The following is an 18973-nucleotide window of genomic DNA, read 5'->3' on the forward strand; positions in this document are numbered from 1 at the left end:
CCTTGATCATTTTAGTTGCCCTTCTCTGGACACTTTCCAGCTTGTCAACATCTCCCTTCAACTGCAGTGCCCAGAATTGGACACAGTATTCCAGGTGTGGTCTGACCAAGGCGGAATTGAGGGGGAGCATGACTTTTCTGGATGTAGAAACTAGACTCCTGTTTATGCAGGCCAAAATCCCATTGGCTTTTTTTTTTTTGCTGCCGCATCACATTGTAGGCTCATGTTTAACTTGTTGTCCATGAGGACTCCAAGGTCTTTTTCACACATACTGCTGTCAATCCAGTCGTCCCCCATTCTGTACTTTTGCATTTCATTTTTTCTGCCTAAGTGGAGTATCTTGCATTTGTCCCTGTTGAACTTCATTTTGTTAGTTTTGGCCCATCTCTCTAATCTGTTAAGATGGTTTTGAATTCTGCTCCTGTCTTCTGGAGTATGAGCTATCCCTCCCAATTTGGTGTTGTCTGCAAACTTGATGATTGTGCCTTCTAACCCTTCATCTAAGTCATTAATAAAGTTGTTGAACAGAACCGGGCCCAGGACGGAACCCTGTGCACTCCAGTCGTCACTTCTTTCCAGCATGAAGAGGAAGCATTGGCGAGCACATTTTGAGTTTGTTTGCTTAACCAATTACAGATCCACCTAACTATAGTTTTACCTAGCCCACATTTGACTAGTTTGTTTGCCAGAAGGTTATGGGGGTCCTTGTTGAAGGCCTAATAATAATAATAATAATAATAATAATAATAATCATCATCATCAGCATCCTTCCAGTCCTGCAGATGTAAGGACTGAAGTTGAGAGAAAACGGATTATCAGAGGGAGTATTTCTTAAACATTTTTAGCATTTGCTCCTCTCTAAGCTCGCTTTAACCTCTGTCTTGGTTAGTATGGTCCATCTGTCCAAATGAAGCTGTTACAGAAATTTTTCCACACAGAAGCCTACTGTCTTGTACACAGAACATTTAGGGTTATTTTTTTGGACTACAGATCCTAGAATGCCTTGGTCAACATGTCCAGCTGGTTACTGAATTGTACCCAAAAGTAACATTTCCAAGTAACAATATTACAATATTTTCAAGGAACATATTTGAGTTTTTGTTGCAAAGGCTTCTCGGGGCCCATTCACACAGCCATATAACCCAGAATATCAAAGCAAATAATCCACAATTTCTGCTTTGAACGGAGTATCTGAGTCCACACTGCCATATCACCCAGTTCAAAGCAGATAATGTGGAATTTTGTACAGCTGTGTGGAAGGGGCTTCAGTGGGAAGCAATTTAGGATTGGTGTTTGAATGGATAACAATAGACCTGAGTGTCTCTAGCTTTGCTTAAAGTAACATCAAAGAAAATGCTGTCAGGACCCTAAAGAGTTTCTCCTGAAAATAAAGTAGTGTGGTATGGTAAAGAGGGGGGAAACAGTTTCCACAAACCCAGTGCTTAATCCTTTACTGCTATGCAATGTTTTTGACACAAAACTATGATAATATTCCTTTACTAGAGACTAGTCAACCCATTTCTGTTTGGGCTGCGGCATCAAGACAAATGCACTGGGACAAAAAGATCTTCACCTCAGCTTTTTATTTAAGCACTTGCTTGGTCTTTTGATTGATTAGGAATAGCATGCATAATAAAAAATTCTATACCTTGGCTCAGTCATTAATCAAAATGGGGACTACAGTCAAGAAATGAGAAAATGACTAGGGGTGCCTCTACACTGTACATTTAATGCAGTTTGATAGCACTTTAACTGCCATGGCTCTATCCTGTAGAATCATGAGGATAATAGTTTTACAAGGGCCCCTTCTACACTGTCATATAAAATCCAGATTATTTGCTTTGAACTGGATTATATGGGTCTACACTGCCATATAATCCAGTTCAAAGCAAATAATCTGGATTATCTGATTTGATAATCTGGGTTATATGGCAGTGTAGAAGGGGCCAAAGTCTTTAACCTTCTTTGCCATCGAGTCCGGATGCTTTACCAAGCTACAGCTTCAATGATTCCATAGCATTGACCCATGGCAATTAAAGTGATGACAAACTGCATTAATTCTACAGTGTAGATGCATCGACTTTGAAGGGCAGCTGTGAAGGAGCTGGACAAGATTATCAAGTGTCAAGATATGTAATTGAATGCCAAAGTCAAGATAGTACACAACATAGTTTTATGTTTCTATGGCTGATAGAGAAAGCTGGATAGTAAATAAAGCTGGTAGGAAAATAATCAATTCGTTTGAAATAGGATGCCAGAGGAGGGATCTATGGGTAATTTGGTCTCACATTCATAGGGTCACCATAAATTGAAGTTGACTTGATGCAGTTAACAGCAAGAAATGCATAGTTAGGGCCAGCAGATTGTAGTGGTTTGACTATGACTTTGAAGACCAGGGTTTGAATTTCCACTCAGCTATGGAAATGTACCTGGTGAACCTTGGGAAGCCACACTCTCTTGGTCTCAGAAATATTGCCAACAAAACCTTGTGATAGGTTCACCTTAGTGTTACCATACACTGCAAAAGTCTTGAAGGTATACAAACTCAACAGCTCACCAAAACTAGAGGTATTTCAGTGTGGGAAGAATGAAGCATAGTGCCTTTCTCTCAAAAGATAAGGAACAACAGCAGGGCAGAAGATAAGAAAACCAGACTGGTGCATTTCCAGGACAGTCCTCTTACTTAATCATAAACCTTAGGTTGTTTGGTGGGTGGGGCGGAGAAGAGATTTAGAAGAAGTAAGGCATACAGGGCAGGAGGCTGCATATATAGATTTTGCAAGGCATGCAAGCAATAAAAAAGTGAAAGTTGGAATGGTTCCACAAATCAGAGATAGGTTCTTAAGTCAATACATAAAAATCTAGACAGATCTAAGAGATTACAATTTTATATCCACCTGTTTTACAAGTAGGTTAAAAAAACAATCGCAGGAAATTTGAGATTCCTTTTCTCCACCTGCACAGTTTACATGTTGCTCACTTTATGTTGTTCTTTTGTAGCCAGGCTGATGCACTTCAGGCTTGGAGCACAAGGTCAGGATGGACAGGGAGTCCTCCTTAAAGTAATGCTGTAGAATTAACACAGTTTGACACCACTTTAATTGCCATGACTTAATGTTACGGAATTCTGGGAGGTGTAGTTTGATGACACACCAGTGTTCTTTGGCAGAGATGGCAAAGGACCTTATAAAACTACCTTGTAAATGTGATTTCCCCAAGAGACTGTCCTTTGAATAGCAAGGAAACAAATATCTGCCTAAGAAAGACATTACAGAATACCGTACTTATTCTGAGATATGAGAAATCATGAATGAATTTTGACCAATAAAGAGGAACTGTCCAGTGTGCCTTAGAGGTAACCTTCCCTGCCAGTGCACTATGTCACAGGATGTCATGCTGAGAAATATGGAGTTTATTGGGCTGTTGTGCGTTTTCTGGGCTGTACAGTCCAGAAGACGCACAGCAACCCTGTGATTCCGACCATGAAAGTCATCGACAACACAATGGAGAATATTGCCTGGCAATGTTCTTGTTTGATGTCCAATCATTTTATCAGTGATGGTAATTAATAACATTTTTTCCCCCGGTGTGGGTCCTAGCTTCAGGATTTGGCTTCAGAGGCCCTCTCAGCTAGTCTTTCTTGGTTCTGGGCCATATAGAACAAGGGGGTCCATCTAGAATATACAGGATGTTTGAAAAAGAAATCCCTATTCACCATTTAATTTAAATGTGTTCTTTTTCAAACATCCTGTATATGCTACATACACACCCATCCTAAAAATAGTCTTTAAAGATTTGGTATTGTATTTCTAATAGTGATGACTTGGTTGAGCCCACACAAACTTGCTTGACCAGCATTATTTCTATTGCTGAAGAAATATTTCCCCTTATCATGGTTGGTTTAGAGTAGGGGTGAGCAACTATGGGAGGACATGATGGCACCTCCTACAGCTAGCCAAAACAACTTCAATTTTCTCTATAGTCCTTTTCAAAACGGTGACAGGAAAGGAAGGTATGTGGAAGTAGCCCATGTTTTTGGAATTTCTGGTGGAACAGGGTTAGTTCTGAATATTTATGTGGCCCGAAAACCATGCAAACCTAGATAATGATGAAAAGATAATCTCAAATGCTTCATCTGATTCTTGAATAGATGTGTGCAGTATCTCTGAGGACTCTCACATAGCACCTCTAATTATGGTTTCTGCAATGTATGTTATTTATGCTTTGGCCCTCTCTACAGAGACAAAACAAATTGTACTCACCCTGTATTGGCCGCTATCCTGATTTGCATCCCAATCCATTCCTTAGCATTTAAACTGCTTTAGATAGAACAACTCACTTGTTTTCTCCAAAGAGAAATCTAATTTGGAAATTTGAAAAATTCAAAACATTCATTTTTGGGGATTATAATTTCCAGAATAATTTCTACCAGCCATGGTGGCTGCAGGAGTCTGGGAATTGTAATCTGAAAAGGGGCTGATCACTAAGAGTGGATTTTTGTGATTTGGCCAATGGCGGAGTAAATTAATTCAAAAGCTCCATGGGGCCCTAGGGATGCAATTCTCTCACCCTTGATCTGCATTAATCATTGGATCCTTTCCTTTATATTTATAAAAGTTAAACCACTCACAAGGCGTCTGCTTTTGTTTTTCAGATTGTTTCACGGAAAAACCCAGAAGATGTCCAGGAGGTAATGTGTTTGCACTTTGAACAATGCTTTTATTCACATTCTTGTTTTTATCTTCTTCTTCTTCTTCTTCTTCTTCTTCTTCTTCTTCTTCTTCTTCTTCTTCTTCTTTTTAAAAAAATCCGTTTTGACACTTGCCATAATATTTCTCAACATATGTATGGCACAAACCTATGTGTGGCTCTGCCCTGTCTTAGGCTAGGTAGACACTAGTAAGTGGGGATAGCTGAGCATCATAATTTTAACCCAAGCTGCCTGAATCCAGATTAATAGAAATATATTGATAATTGATAGCTAACTTTACTCCTGTCAAATAATAATAATAATAATAATAATAATAATAATAATAATAATAATAATTCTATTGGTTATTTGTATACAAGCCAACTCCAGAGACTTTGATCTGTGTGTATTAACGATCTTCTATCTCATATATGAGATATATACAAAATTTTCAAATGGATGAAAATTGGTATGTTTAACAAAAGAGCTTGGAAAAGCATATTTTCTCCCTTCATAATATTTACTTAATGTCAATTTAATTATACGAGTGTGTGTCATGTCTTCAGTGCCAGCCGAATGTGTGTGTGTGTGGAGGGGGAGGGGAGGGGATATGTCATGAAGATACAGTAAATATATGGTGGGCTCTATGATTTTTTTAAATGCAATATTAATTCTTTGCACACTGTAGCCTTGCTGTAAATGTATGTTTAGGTTCATAATAAAATGTGAGAGCTTGAACTGAGGCTGACTAGCAGAGAAAGAAAGTGAAAAGTCAGGTGGCCAAAGAGGTACTATAAGTAGCAGTTGTTTGTTTGCTGAAGAATTGATATGTGCTGTAATTGTGTATGTCGTCATCGTCATCATCATCATCATCATCATCATTATTGTAGTGGCCATAATTACTGGGTACTATACGTACACCATTGCTTCTTAAATTGTGGGTCCCCACCTCAAATGGGGTCTTTGTAGCTCAATGTTGAGGTTGTGAAAAAATTGGCAAAGGTTTCTGAATTCCATCTAGATGTTTACATCAGTAGTTCCCAACCTTTGATTCTCCAGGTGTTTTGGACTTCAACTCCCAGAAATCCTAGCCAGGTTACCAGCTGTTAGGAATCGTGGGAGCTGAAGTCCAAAACACCTGGAGGACCAAAGGTTGGGAACCACTGATTTACACAAATCTGTTAGCAACAGTGTGCAGTGTCTACAGTAGACTGCAGTAATATTTCTTCTATACTTCATAAAAAGAGAATCAGCCTGTTAGGCAAGCTTTACAAATGCTGATTTATTACCAGTCAGTGTTTAATTTTTATACCTATTTTATATAGCTACAGTAGTCTCACTTATCCAAGCTAAACGGGCCGGCAGAAGCTTGGATAAGTGAATATCTTGGATAACAAGGAGGGATTACAGAAAAGCCTATTAAACATCAAATTAGGTTATGATTTTACAAATTAAGCACCAAAACATCAAGTTATACAACAAATTTGACAGAAAAAGTAGTTCATTACGCATTAATGCTATGTTTTAATTACTGTATTTATGAATTTAGCACCAAAATATCACAATATATTGAAAACATTGACTACAAAAATGGCTTGGATAATCCAGAGGCTTGGATAAGCGAGGCTTGGATAAGTGAGACTCTACTGTATATACCTGGGCAGAAAGGGGTGGGGAAATGTTAAATAAGCCCTGCTATAAATAAAAGTGATATATCAAGAAGGCGGAGGAAAACAATGGAAAATGAAGCTGATAAAGAATGCTCAAGGGTAGGAATTTAGGAAATTGCCTTTATACTAGGTCAGTTTGTTTGTCCAGTTATGCCAGCTACTTTGATTAGCAGCTACTCTTTGGAGTCTGAGGCAAAGGTCTTTTATTACCTGCTACATAAACCTTTACGTACCTGGGACCTTTGCCCTGAAGAGTATGTCTACTCTACCACAGAAATATGAAGCTGTACACAAGTGGAGGAAGGAGCAAGGGTAGAAACAATACCGAACAATGGAGTTACAGCTGCTCATGGAACAGAAAAGAAAATTGCGTTGTTGGGCACTGGCCAGGGAGGGTAAGACAGAAGGACTATTCCTGGTATAGAACAGAATTGATGGGTCCATCAGTGGAACAAAAAATGCTGCTTGTACTGTTCTTTGCCACGGGAGAGGAAAATGCTCATGGTTAATATGCCGTGAGTTGTGAGGAACATCACAACAAATCTGTTTAATGTAGCTTGACATATTTGTCATATACAAGGCTTCTGCAGGAGAAGTTTGTGTGAGGACAAATCTTTTTCTTTATACAAAGATTATGTTGCCACATGAAGCCAATGTCTGGATATGCCATGAAGAACCGGTTGTGAGAATGGGCTGTGGGACGCTTGCATCCAAAATTAGTAACCGAAGATGAGTCTGTAGGCAGTGAAAGGAGTGAGAAAGTGAGTCAGAGGAGGGTGGATTGAAAGCATTAAGTTATGAGGACATGATGATTTGGAGCCAGTACAGAAAGGAACAGCAAGCAAATTTGGGGAGAATGAGGCTGCTGTGACTACAGTAAGATGGGATTCAAAGAGAAGCACTTTAAATTGACTGAAGAATATAAGCTGAAGATCCAGATAGACACTGCATTAAATAGGTAGTATATAGTAACATGTTTGTTAAATTGTTTAATCCGTATTCGATCTGCTGATAGGGGAAGTTTTTTTCCATCTCAGATGCAGTTTTAATGAAAACTAGACACACAGTCCCCAATCATATTAGAAAAGAGGCTTCCTTTAGTGCCAGCTCATACCAGCTCATACTGAGAACTGTGGTTATTGTGTGGGAGCAGATTAAATCATAATTCTCTCTGTGTTACTATGATAATAACAAGAGGAGGTCTGTCTGTCTATCAGAGTCATAGTTCCAAGACCAGGCAGTTGAGAGAGCAGCAGAATGGCATGTGCAATAACAGGGATGTGCATCTGATGGTTACTTGGTTTTTAAATTCTATCATTTAATATTAATTTCTATGTGCCTTGTAGTAGCAACTTCAACTACAAGATGACAGACTTCCATAAGCAGCACACAGATTTTCAGATGATAAAGTTTGATGCTGGAGAAGTCTTCTGGCCATTGAATCCATTGGATTTGATTGCCTTCCAGATGCCTTAACTTACTGGTCACTGTTGAATGGGTCGGGTTTACTTAGGTCTAATCAATAGTGTGCCGTCCGCCGGACAATAAAAAACTATAAAACTGAAACGTGCTGTCCTTTATCCGGGCGAACTGCAAATCCCTATAAGCTGTCCTATAGATATTGAACGACTGAGTCTGGATAACTTCAAAAAAGGATGTTTATTCATACAAGGTTGTAAACCTGGCACAGATCTTAAAGTTGCAGAAAATGAAACAAATTTCTATAGGTTTTAGTCACAGAATTATCCCTGGTTCCAGAAGGCAAAAGTGATTATAAAACCACTATACCCTAATCACGCTGTCTATATTAGAAGGAGAAACTCTTTCCTTCCCTATCTTTACAGCAAAGATTAGTTCTAGAAGCGATGGAATAACCCTGCTCCTCTAACTAGAATTCCTATTCCAGATCAGTATAATTCAATACTTATCTAATTTGGATAGGCTTAGATTGGCCTGGTTTTGAGGATGATTTGTCCCAGTTAGCCTTGCACAGCTCCAGCACGTTGGAAAACTATAGCCAGAATGAAGCTCCAAAATGGAGACTAGACCCTGGTAAAAAGGGCGGTCCTAAGATGTTGCACTCTTTGACCAATCACTGCAAAGAAAACTGCAGCCAGCTTTTGCAGATTCCAAGCCACTTTTCCTGGGCTTTGCAGCCAGAGGCTGAAACAAGATGCAAAGGAGGGAAAACAAACAAACGACCAATAGGTAAGGTAAACCATCGTCCTGGGGGACGGAACACTCCCCGCTAAATTCCCAGGATGTGGGAATTTACCAATCAAAAACATACAAACACCTTTGTATACACAACAATAAAACAGTATAAAACTTACACACTTTGGACAGGCAACACGAAATTGCTGGTTGGTCTGTCCAGGACAGACATTTTGTCCTTACTATGAGTCTTTACCTGAACTTTTCTAACCTTACCGTCAGGGCAAGGAAAGGTCTTTAGTATAATGCCCATAGGCCAGGCATAGCGGGGCAAGTCTTTGTCCTTTAGCAACACAAGGTTTCCCACCTTGAAATTGTCCTCTGGGGTTTGCCAGAGTCTTCTGGTTGGAAGCTGGCTTAAGTATTCGGCCTTCCACCTCTTCCAGAAGTGGTTGGCTAAGGTCTGCACATGCAAAATTGGTGCCACAGTCCGATCGAATTGACTTAATTGGCCCACTGAGGGCTATGAACCTTTTCAATGCGTTTATGAATGATGAAGTGTCCATTCCCTCTGCAACCTCTATATGGACAGCTCGTACTGACAAACAAGTAAACAAAACCGCACATCTTTTGTTATTTACAACACCACCCCTGGTTTTCCTAGTGACAACCTCCCAAGGACCAAACACATCGATTCCCACATGGGAAAGGGGTGGGTCTGTCAAAGTCCTATCCTGAGGTAACTCAGCCATCAGCTGACTCTGACAGTTGCGTCTGAGTCGCCGACATTTGACACACATAAAAATAACACTGCTGACCAAACTTTTAGCATTTACCACCCACAGACTTTCATCTCTAAGGGCTGCCTCAGTTAGAGTTCTACCCTGATGATGAATTTTCTCATGGTAGTGACGAACCAACAACAAAGCAATATGGCTATTGGGGGGTACAATGATAGGGTTCCTTATACACACTTTGAGTTTAGCCTTAGCTAATCTCCCTCCCACTCTTAAAATGCCCTCTTTATCCAGAAATGGGTTCAGCTCACGCAAGAAACTCCGGTTGGGGGTGTTAAGCCCTTGTTCTAACCTGGCTATTTCTAGACTAAACTCATGCCTCTGAACTGACCTGAATATTACTCCCTTAGCCTTCATAATGTCCGAAAACCTTTGCTTATCTTTCGAGAGCGCTGTGGCTTCGTCTCTCTCAGAGACTTTGAAGATGGAGGAATACTCTGGAGTTATTGCTTGGCAGTAGACCGAGATATGACTTAGGCAACTGCGCACAAGTGTAGGACGTCCACCTTTAAGCACCTGTGCTTGATTGGAGTCCAACGACGATGGTGGGTGCATCTTGTTTATGCACACTGGGCCTATGACTGTCCAGCCTAATGGCAATTGTTGTGCGATAGGTGCACCTGGAGGTCCTTTAACTTGGTCGTTCACACAGAACAAGCTCGGGCAGTCCAAGCCAAGCAAAAGGGCAATGTCCACATCTGGCCGAAAGGCTGGTATAGCATTCTTTAACCGTCGCAAATGTGGATGAGCCTCCACAACTTTTCTAGTTACAATTTGTTTTTTGTTCCGAGGGATGGAGGAACACTCAATCAGGTCTGGCAACTTGAACTGTCTCTTCTGGTCGCAAGAGGAGACAACAAAGCCAGATGCTATGCGACCCTGCAACTTCTTTTTTCCTGCACACGTAGTCATAGTGTAGTCGACCATCTTGGTTTTAAGGTCAAACATGCGGAAGAACTCTGGAGTAGCCAGGGAGGCGTCGCTCTGTGAATCCAGGGCCACATAGAGTCTCTTTCTAAGCCAAGGGCTCTTGGCTGGATATACATCCGCTAGGCAGATAGGATGACAAACTCTGTACTGGTGCGAGTCAGAACACAGCTCTGTACAGGCGACTGCTGAAACTTCCACCTGCATCTCTGGTGCGGCTGGCTTGTCGGTGTCTTCGACTGCTGACTTTTCTTTTGGTGAAGCGTTCTCTTTGGGGTGGGAGATGATATTGGAGTTGTGCATTGCGGTGCAATGCTTGAGGCTGTTGCATTTCTCACACTTGATGTTTTCTTTGCAGTTGGATGCAAAGTGTGGAGTTGCTCCACAGCATCTAAAGCAGATTCCCTGCTTTTGAACTAGCTGTTGCCTTTCTTTGTATGTCTTTCTACTAAACTCCCTGCAGTTGGCCAAGCTGTGAGGCTTTTGGTGAATAGGGCAAAGCAACTCTTTTACCTCCGACCTGGGTTCGTCAGTCTTGAGTTGAGTTTCGACTGCCTTTACGCTGACAGGTCTATTGGCCTCTCTAGGTGGTTTCTTGTCCACTTCAGGTGCCTTCTCTGGCTGGGTCCCTTGGTATAAGGTGGGGAGGCCCGTCTGTGGATCATTCCTTTCTCTGGCTGCCCTGGTGATGAACTGGACCAAATGAGAAAATGGAGGGTATGCCTGGGAGTGGGCCTCCTTGTAGTTGAAGACCTCCTGTCCCCAGCGTTCTTGCAAAGTGAAGGGCAGCTTGGTCAAGATCTGCCTCTGGGACAGGTGCTGATCGAGGCACTTCAAACCGGGCAGTTCTGGATTCTCCTTGGCCGACTCTAATTCCGCAAGGAGATCGCTGAGGTCCCACAAGAGTTTGAAGTCTTTGAGTTTTAAAGCTGGGAACCTTTGGAGCTTGTCCATAAGAGATGCTTCAATCTCTGTGCTGGCCCCATACCTCTGCTGCAACCTGGCCCAGGCCTTTTCCAGGGCTTTGTCGGGATCGGCTACGTGGGCTGCGTAGATCTTCTTAACTTGTGAGGATGAGGCTGGGCCCAACCATGCAGCCAGAAGAGTCAGTTCTTCCTCAGGCAATAACTTTAAGTCTCTGATTGCTCTCTGGAAGGTGGCCTTCCAGAGAAGAAATTCCTCAGGCTTGTCCGAAAACTTTTCGACACCCTTGTCCTTAAGATCTCTTCTGGGACTTCTGATGATGGAGACAAGCTGGGACTCCGGCGTTGAAGGGAACAATTGAGGAGTTTGCTGTTGTGGAGTGGACTCCCACCGTGTACCTTGCGTCAACCTTTGGCCTCTTGGAGGGATGACATCGACCACTGACGAATCGATGGTTCCCTGTGCAGCTGTCTGTAGGGGCCAACTAGCGCTCGGCCTTGGGGCCCTGATTGACTGACCTAGGGTTTTAGCAGGAGGCACAGGTAGCTCGAGCAAGGGTGAGCTCCCCGCTATGACGCTCTGCTCTGCAGGAAACTCAAACGTGACTTTGGGGCCCTGCTCTGGGTAAGGAGAGAAGTCTTCCTGTTCCTCATCCGAAAACTGGCTGTTCATGCTGCCAAGGTGCGCAAACACTTTGGCAGAAGGATCCTGTATTGGTAACTGGCTTACATTTTCTTCTGTGAGTGGCTCAATTAGGGCCTTGGCCAAAGTCTCAGCCCTTACCCTTTTGGCTGCGGCATCCATCTTTATTCTAAGCATCTCTATACGAGCCTGTTCTATTTGCATTTCGCTTTGTCTACGGGCCTGTTCTATTTGCATTTCGCTTTGTCTTTGGGCCTGTTCCATTTGCATTTCGCTTTGTCTACGGGCCTGTTCCATTTGCATTTCGCTTTGTCTACGGGCCTGTTCTATTTGCAGTCGTTGCTCTTCTTCTTTAAAGGGAAGGGTGAGATCAGCTGCCTTAGCATCAGCCTCCGCCCCCGCTACTTTGCTCTTTAGCTCCAGACGTGCAGCCTCCTTAATGTGCAAGGCAGCTAGGGAAGAGATGGCACTCCCAGCAGCAGAAGACTTGCTAGAGTGGCTGTGTTTAGACGATGCACGCTCCCTTAGTTTAGATACCTGGCTAGAGCGGTTGGACTTAAGACTAAGTGCCACAGCAGGTGATTTCAAAAGATTGGTCTCATGGCTGCATAAGGAAGACTGATTTCCTTTTGGCTCAGACCTTAGATTAACAGGTGGAGAACTAAATTCCAAGGCATCTAGAATTGCCCTCACCTTATTTTCTTTCTCATTAGTGTCAGCTAAGACACTCACTATTTCTAACTCTGAATCCTTGGCGTTAATGCGCTCGAGGACCTGGACTATCTTAGACACCAAACCCCTCCAGAGACCGAAGGTCTCTTCAAGGTCTGTCTGTAATATGGATGGCACCCTTGTAATACCCAAGCTCTCAATTCTGTCCATCAATGTTACAATTCGCTCCCATGCCGAACCTAACCTCACATGGAGGAGCTCCTTTTCATCTATTAGATGGGCTAGCATCTTGGCTGAAGGGTGCTTTATCCTTTGGGGCCTTTCATTCCTACTTTCAGCCTCAGAAGGAGGTACGCCATCTGTATCATCTTGAAATTGCATAGACATTATGTATTCTTAATAGCAAGTAAATTTACAACAAAAGCAAATACAACATATAACACAATGCACAACACTTAACCATAGCAGTATATATCACTAAGTAACTATACTTTACAAAGATTGTGACCTTTGGCGCCAAACTTTGGTAGGCAAGCTGCAAAATGCCAACTGACAGCAACTTGCCACTTGATACCTCCCTTGCCCGAGTGACGTAAACTGCCAAAATGGCGACTTCGCCAAATTTTCAAGCACCTTGTGCTCCGCGGCTCGAGGCCTGCCGCCGAAGGAGCACCGAGGCTGGCTTTGGAAAGGAGGAGAGAAGAGACGCCTCCTCCCCGCTGTGAAGGGAGGTCACCACCGCAGGACGATGAAACAGGTCACCACCGCAGGACGATGAAGCAGGTCACCACCGCAGGACGATGAGGCAGGTCACCACCGCAGGACGATGAGGCAGGTCACCACCGCAGGACGATGAGGCAGGTCACCACCGCAGGACGATAAGGCAGGTCACCACCGCAGGACGATGAGGCAGGTCACCACCGCAGGACGATGAGGCAGGTCACCACCGCAGGAAGATGAGGCAGGTCACCACCGCCAGGCGATGAGGCAGGTCACCACCGCAGGACGATGAGGCAGGTCACCACCGCAGGACGATGAGGCAGGTCACCACCGCCGGACCATGAGGCAGGTCACCACCGCAGGACGATGAGGCAGGTCGAAGCCGGCCGAGTGCTCCGGCCGAACTCGCAGCAGCGTTGCCAGGCCTGTCCAGGTTCTAGCCTGGTTCTGGTGGGCTTCACGCCTCAGAGCCAGCCAAAGAACTGTCGCTGGTGCTCCGCGGCTCGAGGTCTACCGCCGAGGGAGCCCTGGACGTTGCTGGGAACTGCACAGCCTGTGCAAACCCAGAAAGCCACTGGGCCACGTGCGCACACGCGAGCCAAATAGCAAGGAAATAGAGCCCCACTATTTGACTCCTTCAGGTCTGAGAGTGGGCTCCACTGCCTCAGACGCTGGTAGAGTCTTTAGGTATGCAGACTGAGCTCAGGCGGAAAAGCCGCAGCCTATACTAAAACTTCCTAAACTATAAAAAACTATAAAGCCGTGCAAGCTAGCTGAAGCGGAAAAACCGCTGATCTGCCTCAAAACTGTGCCGTCCGCCGGACAATAAAAAACTATAAAACTGAAACGTGCTGTCCTTTATCCGGGCGAACTGCAAATCCCTATAAGCTGTCCTATAGATATTGAACGACTGAGTCTGGATAACTTCAAAAAAGGATGTTTATTCATACAAGGTTGTAAACCTGGCACAGATCTTAAAGTTGCAGAAAATGAAACAAATTTCTATAGGTTTTAGTCACAGAATTATCCCTGGTTCCAGAAGGCAAAAGTGATTATAAAACCACTATACCCTAATCACGCTGTCTATATTAGAAGGAGAAACTCTTTCCTTCCCTATCTTTACAGCAAAGATTAGTTCTAGAAGCGATGGAATAACCCTGCTCCTCTAACTAGAATTCCTATTCCAGATCAGTATAATTCAATACTTATCTAATTTGGATAGGCTTAGATTGGCCTGGTTTTGAGGATGATTTGTCCCAGTTAGCCTTGCACAGCTCCAGCACGTTGGAAAACTATAGCCAGAATGAAGCTCCAAAATGGAGACTAGACCCTGGTAAAAAGGGCGGTCCTAAGATGTTGCACTCTTTGACCAATCACTGCAAAGAAAACTGCAGCCAGCTTTTGCAGATTCCAAGCCACTTTTCCTGGGCTTTGCAGCCAGAGGCTGAAACAAGATGCAAAGGAGGGAAAACAAACAAACGACCAATAGGTAAGGTAAACCATCGTCCTGGGGGACGGAACAAATAGGATTCAACCAGTGTGTCTGACTATGACAGTCTTTGCTTGGAGGTTTTGGTGTATTAAATGAAGGGCTACTCCAACTTGTGTGAAACCGAGTACTTTTGAAGATAACTAGGATATATACAGTTGCCCCTCCACATCTGTGGATTTAACTCTTGCCTGTTTGACTAGTTGCAGATTTGATTGCTATGGTCTCTCTAAGAATCTTTAACTCCTTTAGAATGACTCTCTAGAAATTGACCATAGAATTGTGCTGTAGGTCCTAGAGATTCCTAAAGAGGTTTTATCTCATATTTTTAAAAAAGTGTTTTCATGTTTTTTTTCTACAAGAGACCTTCCACAGATTCTGCATCCCTAACATCTGTGAAAGTGGAGGGCATATTGTAAAGTTTTGTTGGCTGTAGTCTTGGGCATAAATATTTCAGAATATTATCTTTTGTGTAATGAAAACTGTAATGAATACCATTCTTCCTCAGCTTGGTGCTCTCCAGATGGGTTGAAATCTCTGTTGAAAGAAGAGTGTGTTTGGTGGTTAAGTTGTATGATAAAGTTGGGTATTATAGTTGAGCACCAGATTGTCATTGCTCCTCTCATTATGTAGTGTATGTTGCTTTTAGCAATGTACAGAGGAACATAGATGCTCTGCACATCCACAAACCATAGGCAGCAAATGGTTGGAAATGATGGGCGCTCTAGTTCCTCATATCTGCGGGAAGACAGCATAGTAGATGTAGCTCTATTCATCTGTTAATACAGAAGAACAAAGTTTCCTTGTTAGTGTCAAGACATTCTCATGTGATAGTGACAAGGAGCAGTTTGTAGCCTGGTGACTGAAGATAATTGCTTGAACTTTCTATGGAATGGACTTCAAATACCCTGGAGTGAGGCTGAATTGCTAGTTTATTTCTCAAGCTTATATGCATCTCTTGTCACTGCTTCTTCTCTTTGAATATTTGATGGATTTGGGGGGATTACTTCTGTGTTCCAACTACTTTTCAGAAGCAAACATAGGGCACTTCCACACAGCCATATAACTCAGAATATCAAGGTAGAAAATCCCGCAGTATCTGCTTTGAACTGGGCTGAGTCCACACTGTCATATATCCCAGTTCAGAGTGGAAAATGTGGGATTTTATTCAGCTGCATGGAAGGGGCCCTAGTGATTTCAGTAGTTCTTACTTTAAAGTTAAGTGTGCATTATCACCTTTTTTCATCTCAGGAGGTAAACGTCCGGATAAAACAATAATAGCAAATTCTTAAATACGTTTTCATTCATTGGCATTCTGTACTTTTTGTTTTTTGTTTTGTTTCTCTCCTGCTATTCTTCTACATAATATGTGATTGCTTGGAGACACGGATGTTAGAATACATCATTTATATACATATATACCTGGGAACACGTAAAAGGGATTAAGAGTGGAAAAGTCTTAAGAATGCCAGCTGTAGGTGATATTTGAGAGGACAAACTGGCAAAACTACCTTTGAGCATTCCTTGACTAAGAAAACACTACGAAATTCATGGGGTCCCCTTAAGTTGACAAGTGCCTTGCAGGCACATATACAAACAAACAGGTACCTTTCAGTATTAAGATACTTCAGTATTAAGATAATTTGGTATTAAGATAATGAAACATGCCACTCGAACCCTGGCTTTACACTCATTTCTGTCTTGATGAACCAGGCTGTTGATTGCTTTCATTTACATTTAGATTTTTAAGATTTCATCTTTTCTAATCAGTTATGAAGAAATTGGAAACGTTGGTGGCTTTGAAAACAATGACATTCCTACACAACTTTACCTGTCTTTGCAAATACACCGAAGTAACAAAACTCAGACATTCTTAGCAGATTGTTTAGTGGCCCACAAACATCTTCTAACCGGAGGAACTTCATTCTAACGTAATTCCTCTTATTTTAATCTACTGAAAACAGAAAGGAGGCCTGTTATTTATTTATTTATTTATTTATTTTTCAAACTTATATGCCGCCACTCCCCTAGGGCTCGGAGCGGCTTACAAGAACCGGCTAAAATCAACAATTTAAAAAACATTTTAAAAACATCATTTTAAAAAAATCTTTAAAACATCCTAAAAGCACCTTTTAGGCCCTTAAAGCATCAATCACAGGTATTTTATTACTTGTATATTATTATTAGTGGGTTTTTTATTTAAAAAATACAAACAATTTGTCAAATTAGACATTAAGCATAAAGCATATTGACAGTACTTTGGAAAATCAGAGTTTATACATGAAAAGTACACTTTGGCTCAGGCGCAAGGTGCAGTGAATCGTTTTTCTGCCTACCAGAAAACATTCTGCCATTTGTCCCTATGGAATGTCTGATGTTTAAAACTGGGGGGAAAAGGGCGAAATGGCTGGAAAATAGTTAATTATAGTACTGATAGAATTATTTTGATAGATCTCAGTCAACATTGTTTTGTGTGTGTATTTGTTGATATGTGTCTGTGCTCTTTTTATGCTTTTGTCATCCTCACACATACATACCACATCTCCTTTCCTACAAGAATACACATATTCTACATTGCTGGATAAAAGGATGTAAACCTTAAAAAAAAGGTGGGGATAGTCTATCCTCAAATTTTAAAAAAATGGGGGGGGGGAATATATTCCTCCACTTTCTCAGAACCTCACATTTGTATTTCCACAAAATTAGTTAGTTAAAGTTAGGAAGATGTTCTTTTTTAGGGAACTAACTTCCAAAATAAATTACATCTAAATATTGTCTAATTAGTTTTTACCTCTAAGAATCAGGCTTAGCAAGAATTTGGATTTTTTCTTAGATGGATCATAGAATCATAGAATATTGAGTTGGAAGAGACCACATGGGCCACCTAGTCCAATCTCCTGTCATGCAGGAAAAGCACAATCAAAGTATCCCTGGCAAATGGCCATCCAACCTCTGTTTAAAAGTTTCCAAGGAAGGAGCTTCCACCACACTCCGAGGCAGAGAGTTCCACCGTTGAACAGCTTGTATGGTCAGGAAGTTCTTCCTAATGTTCAGGTGGAATCTCCTTTCCTGTAATTTGAACCCATTGCTTCTAGTCCTAGTTTCAAGGGCAACAGAAAACAAGTCTGTTCCCTCTTCCTTATGACACCTTTTCACATATGTATACATGGCTATCATGTCTCCTCTCAACCTTCTGTTCTACAGGCTAAACATACCCAGTTCTTTAAGACGCTTCTCACAGGTCTCCAGACCTTTGATTGTTATAGTCTCTCTCCCCTGAACACCTTCCAGTTTGTCAATATCTCTTTTGAGCTGTGGTGCCCAGGGATAGATAGAAGAATGAAGATACTTAAGGCTTGGACGTAGGATTGGAAAGAAGCAGTGCAGTGAGCAAGACTCTGAGATCTTCATTCTGTGGACCTAGAAGACTTGTATTTATTTTCCATCCCTATTTTCTGAAGTTGTGGTTTGGATACTGTGTCCTGCCTTGTCAGCTCATAGAATCATAGAATCATAGAATAGTAGAGTTGGAAGAGACCTCAAGGGCCATCTAGTCCAACCCCCCGCTAAGAAGCAGGAAATCGCATTCAAAGCACCCCCGACAGATGGCCATCCAGCCTCTGCTTAAAAGCCTCCAAAGAAGGAGCCTCCACCACGGCCCGGGGGAGAGAGTTCCACTGCCGAACAGCCCTCACAGTGAGGAAGTTCTTCCTGATGTTCAGGTGGAATCTCCTTTCCTGTAGTTTGAAGCCATTGTTCCGTGTCCTAGTCTGCAGGGCAGCAGAAAATAAGCTTGCTCCCTCCTCCCTATGACTTCCCCTCACATATTTGTACATGGCTATCATGTCTCCTCTCAGCCTTCTCTTCTGCAGGCTAAACATGCCCAGCTCTTTAAGCCTCTCCTCATAGGGCTTGTTCTCCAGACCCTTAATCATTTTAGTTGCCCTCCTCTGGACGCTTTCCAGCTTGTCAGCATCTCCCTTCATCTGCGGTGCCCAAAACTGGACACAGTATTCCAGGTGTGGTCTGACCAAGGCAGAATAGGGGGGGAGCATGACTTCCCTGGATCTAGACGTTATTCCCCTATTGATGCAGGCCAAAATCCCATTGGCTTTTTTAGCTGCCGCATCACATTGTAGGCTCATGTTTAACTTGTTGTCCACGAGGACTCCAAGATCTTTTTCGCACACACTGCTGTCAAGCCAGGCGTCCCCCATTCTGTATCTTTGATTTCCATTTTTTCTGCCGAAGTGAAGTATCTTGCATTTGTCCCTGTTGAACTTCATTT

The 18973-nt window shown here is 42.4% G+C and overlaps 1 protein-coding gene across 2 annotated transcripts in view; it reads left to right on the plus strand.

Moving 5' to 3' along the window:
* rps6kc1 (ribosomal protein S6 kinase C1) overlaps positions 1–18973 on the plus strand; it is a 143755-nt gene that overhangs the window by 1257 nt on the left and 123525 nt on the right. Inside the window, exon 2 of one of the 2 annotated variants that reach the window (XM_008125839.3) lies at positions 4655–4690. In XM_008125839.3, coding sequence (XP_008124046.1) covers positions 4655–4690 — 36 coding nt within the window. Of the gene's footprint in view, positions 1–4654; positions 4691–18973 lie in introns of those variants that run through there. The other variant, XM_016990665.2, reaches the window with a different exon arrangement.

Source organism: Anolis carolinensis, chromosome 1 (assembly GCF_035594765.1).
Source record: "Anolis carolinensis isolate JA03-04 chromosome 1, rAnoCar3.1.pri, whole genome shotgun sequence".
NCBI lineage: Eukaryota > Metazoa > Chordata > Lepidosauria > Squamata > Dactyloidae > Anolis > Anolis carolinensis.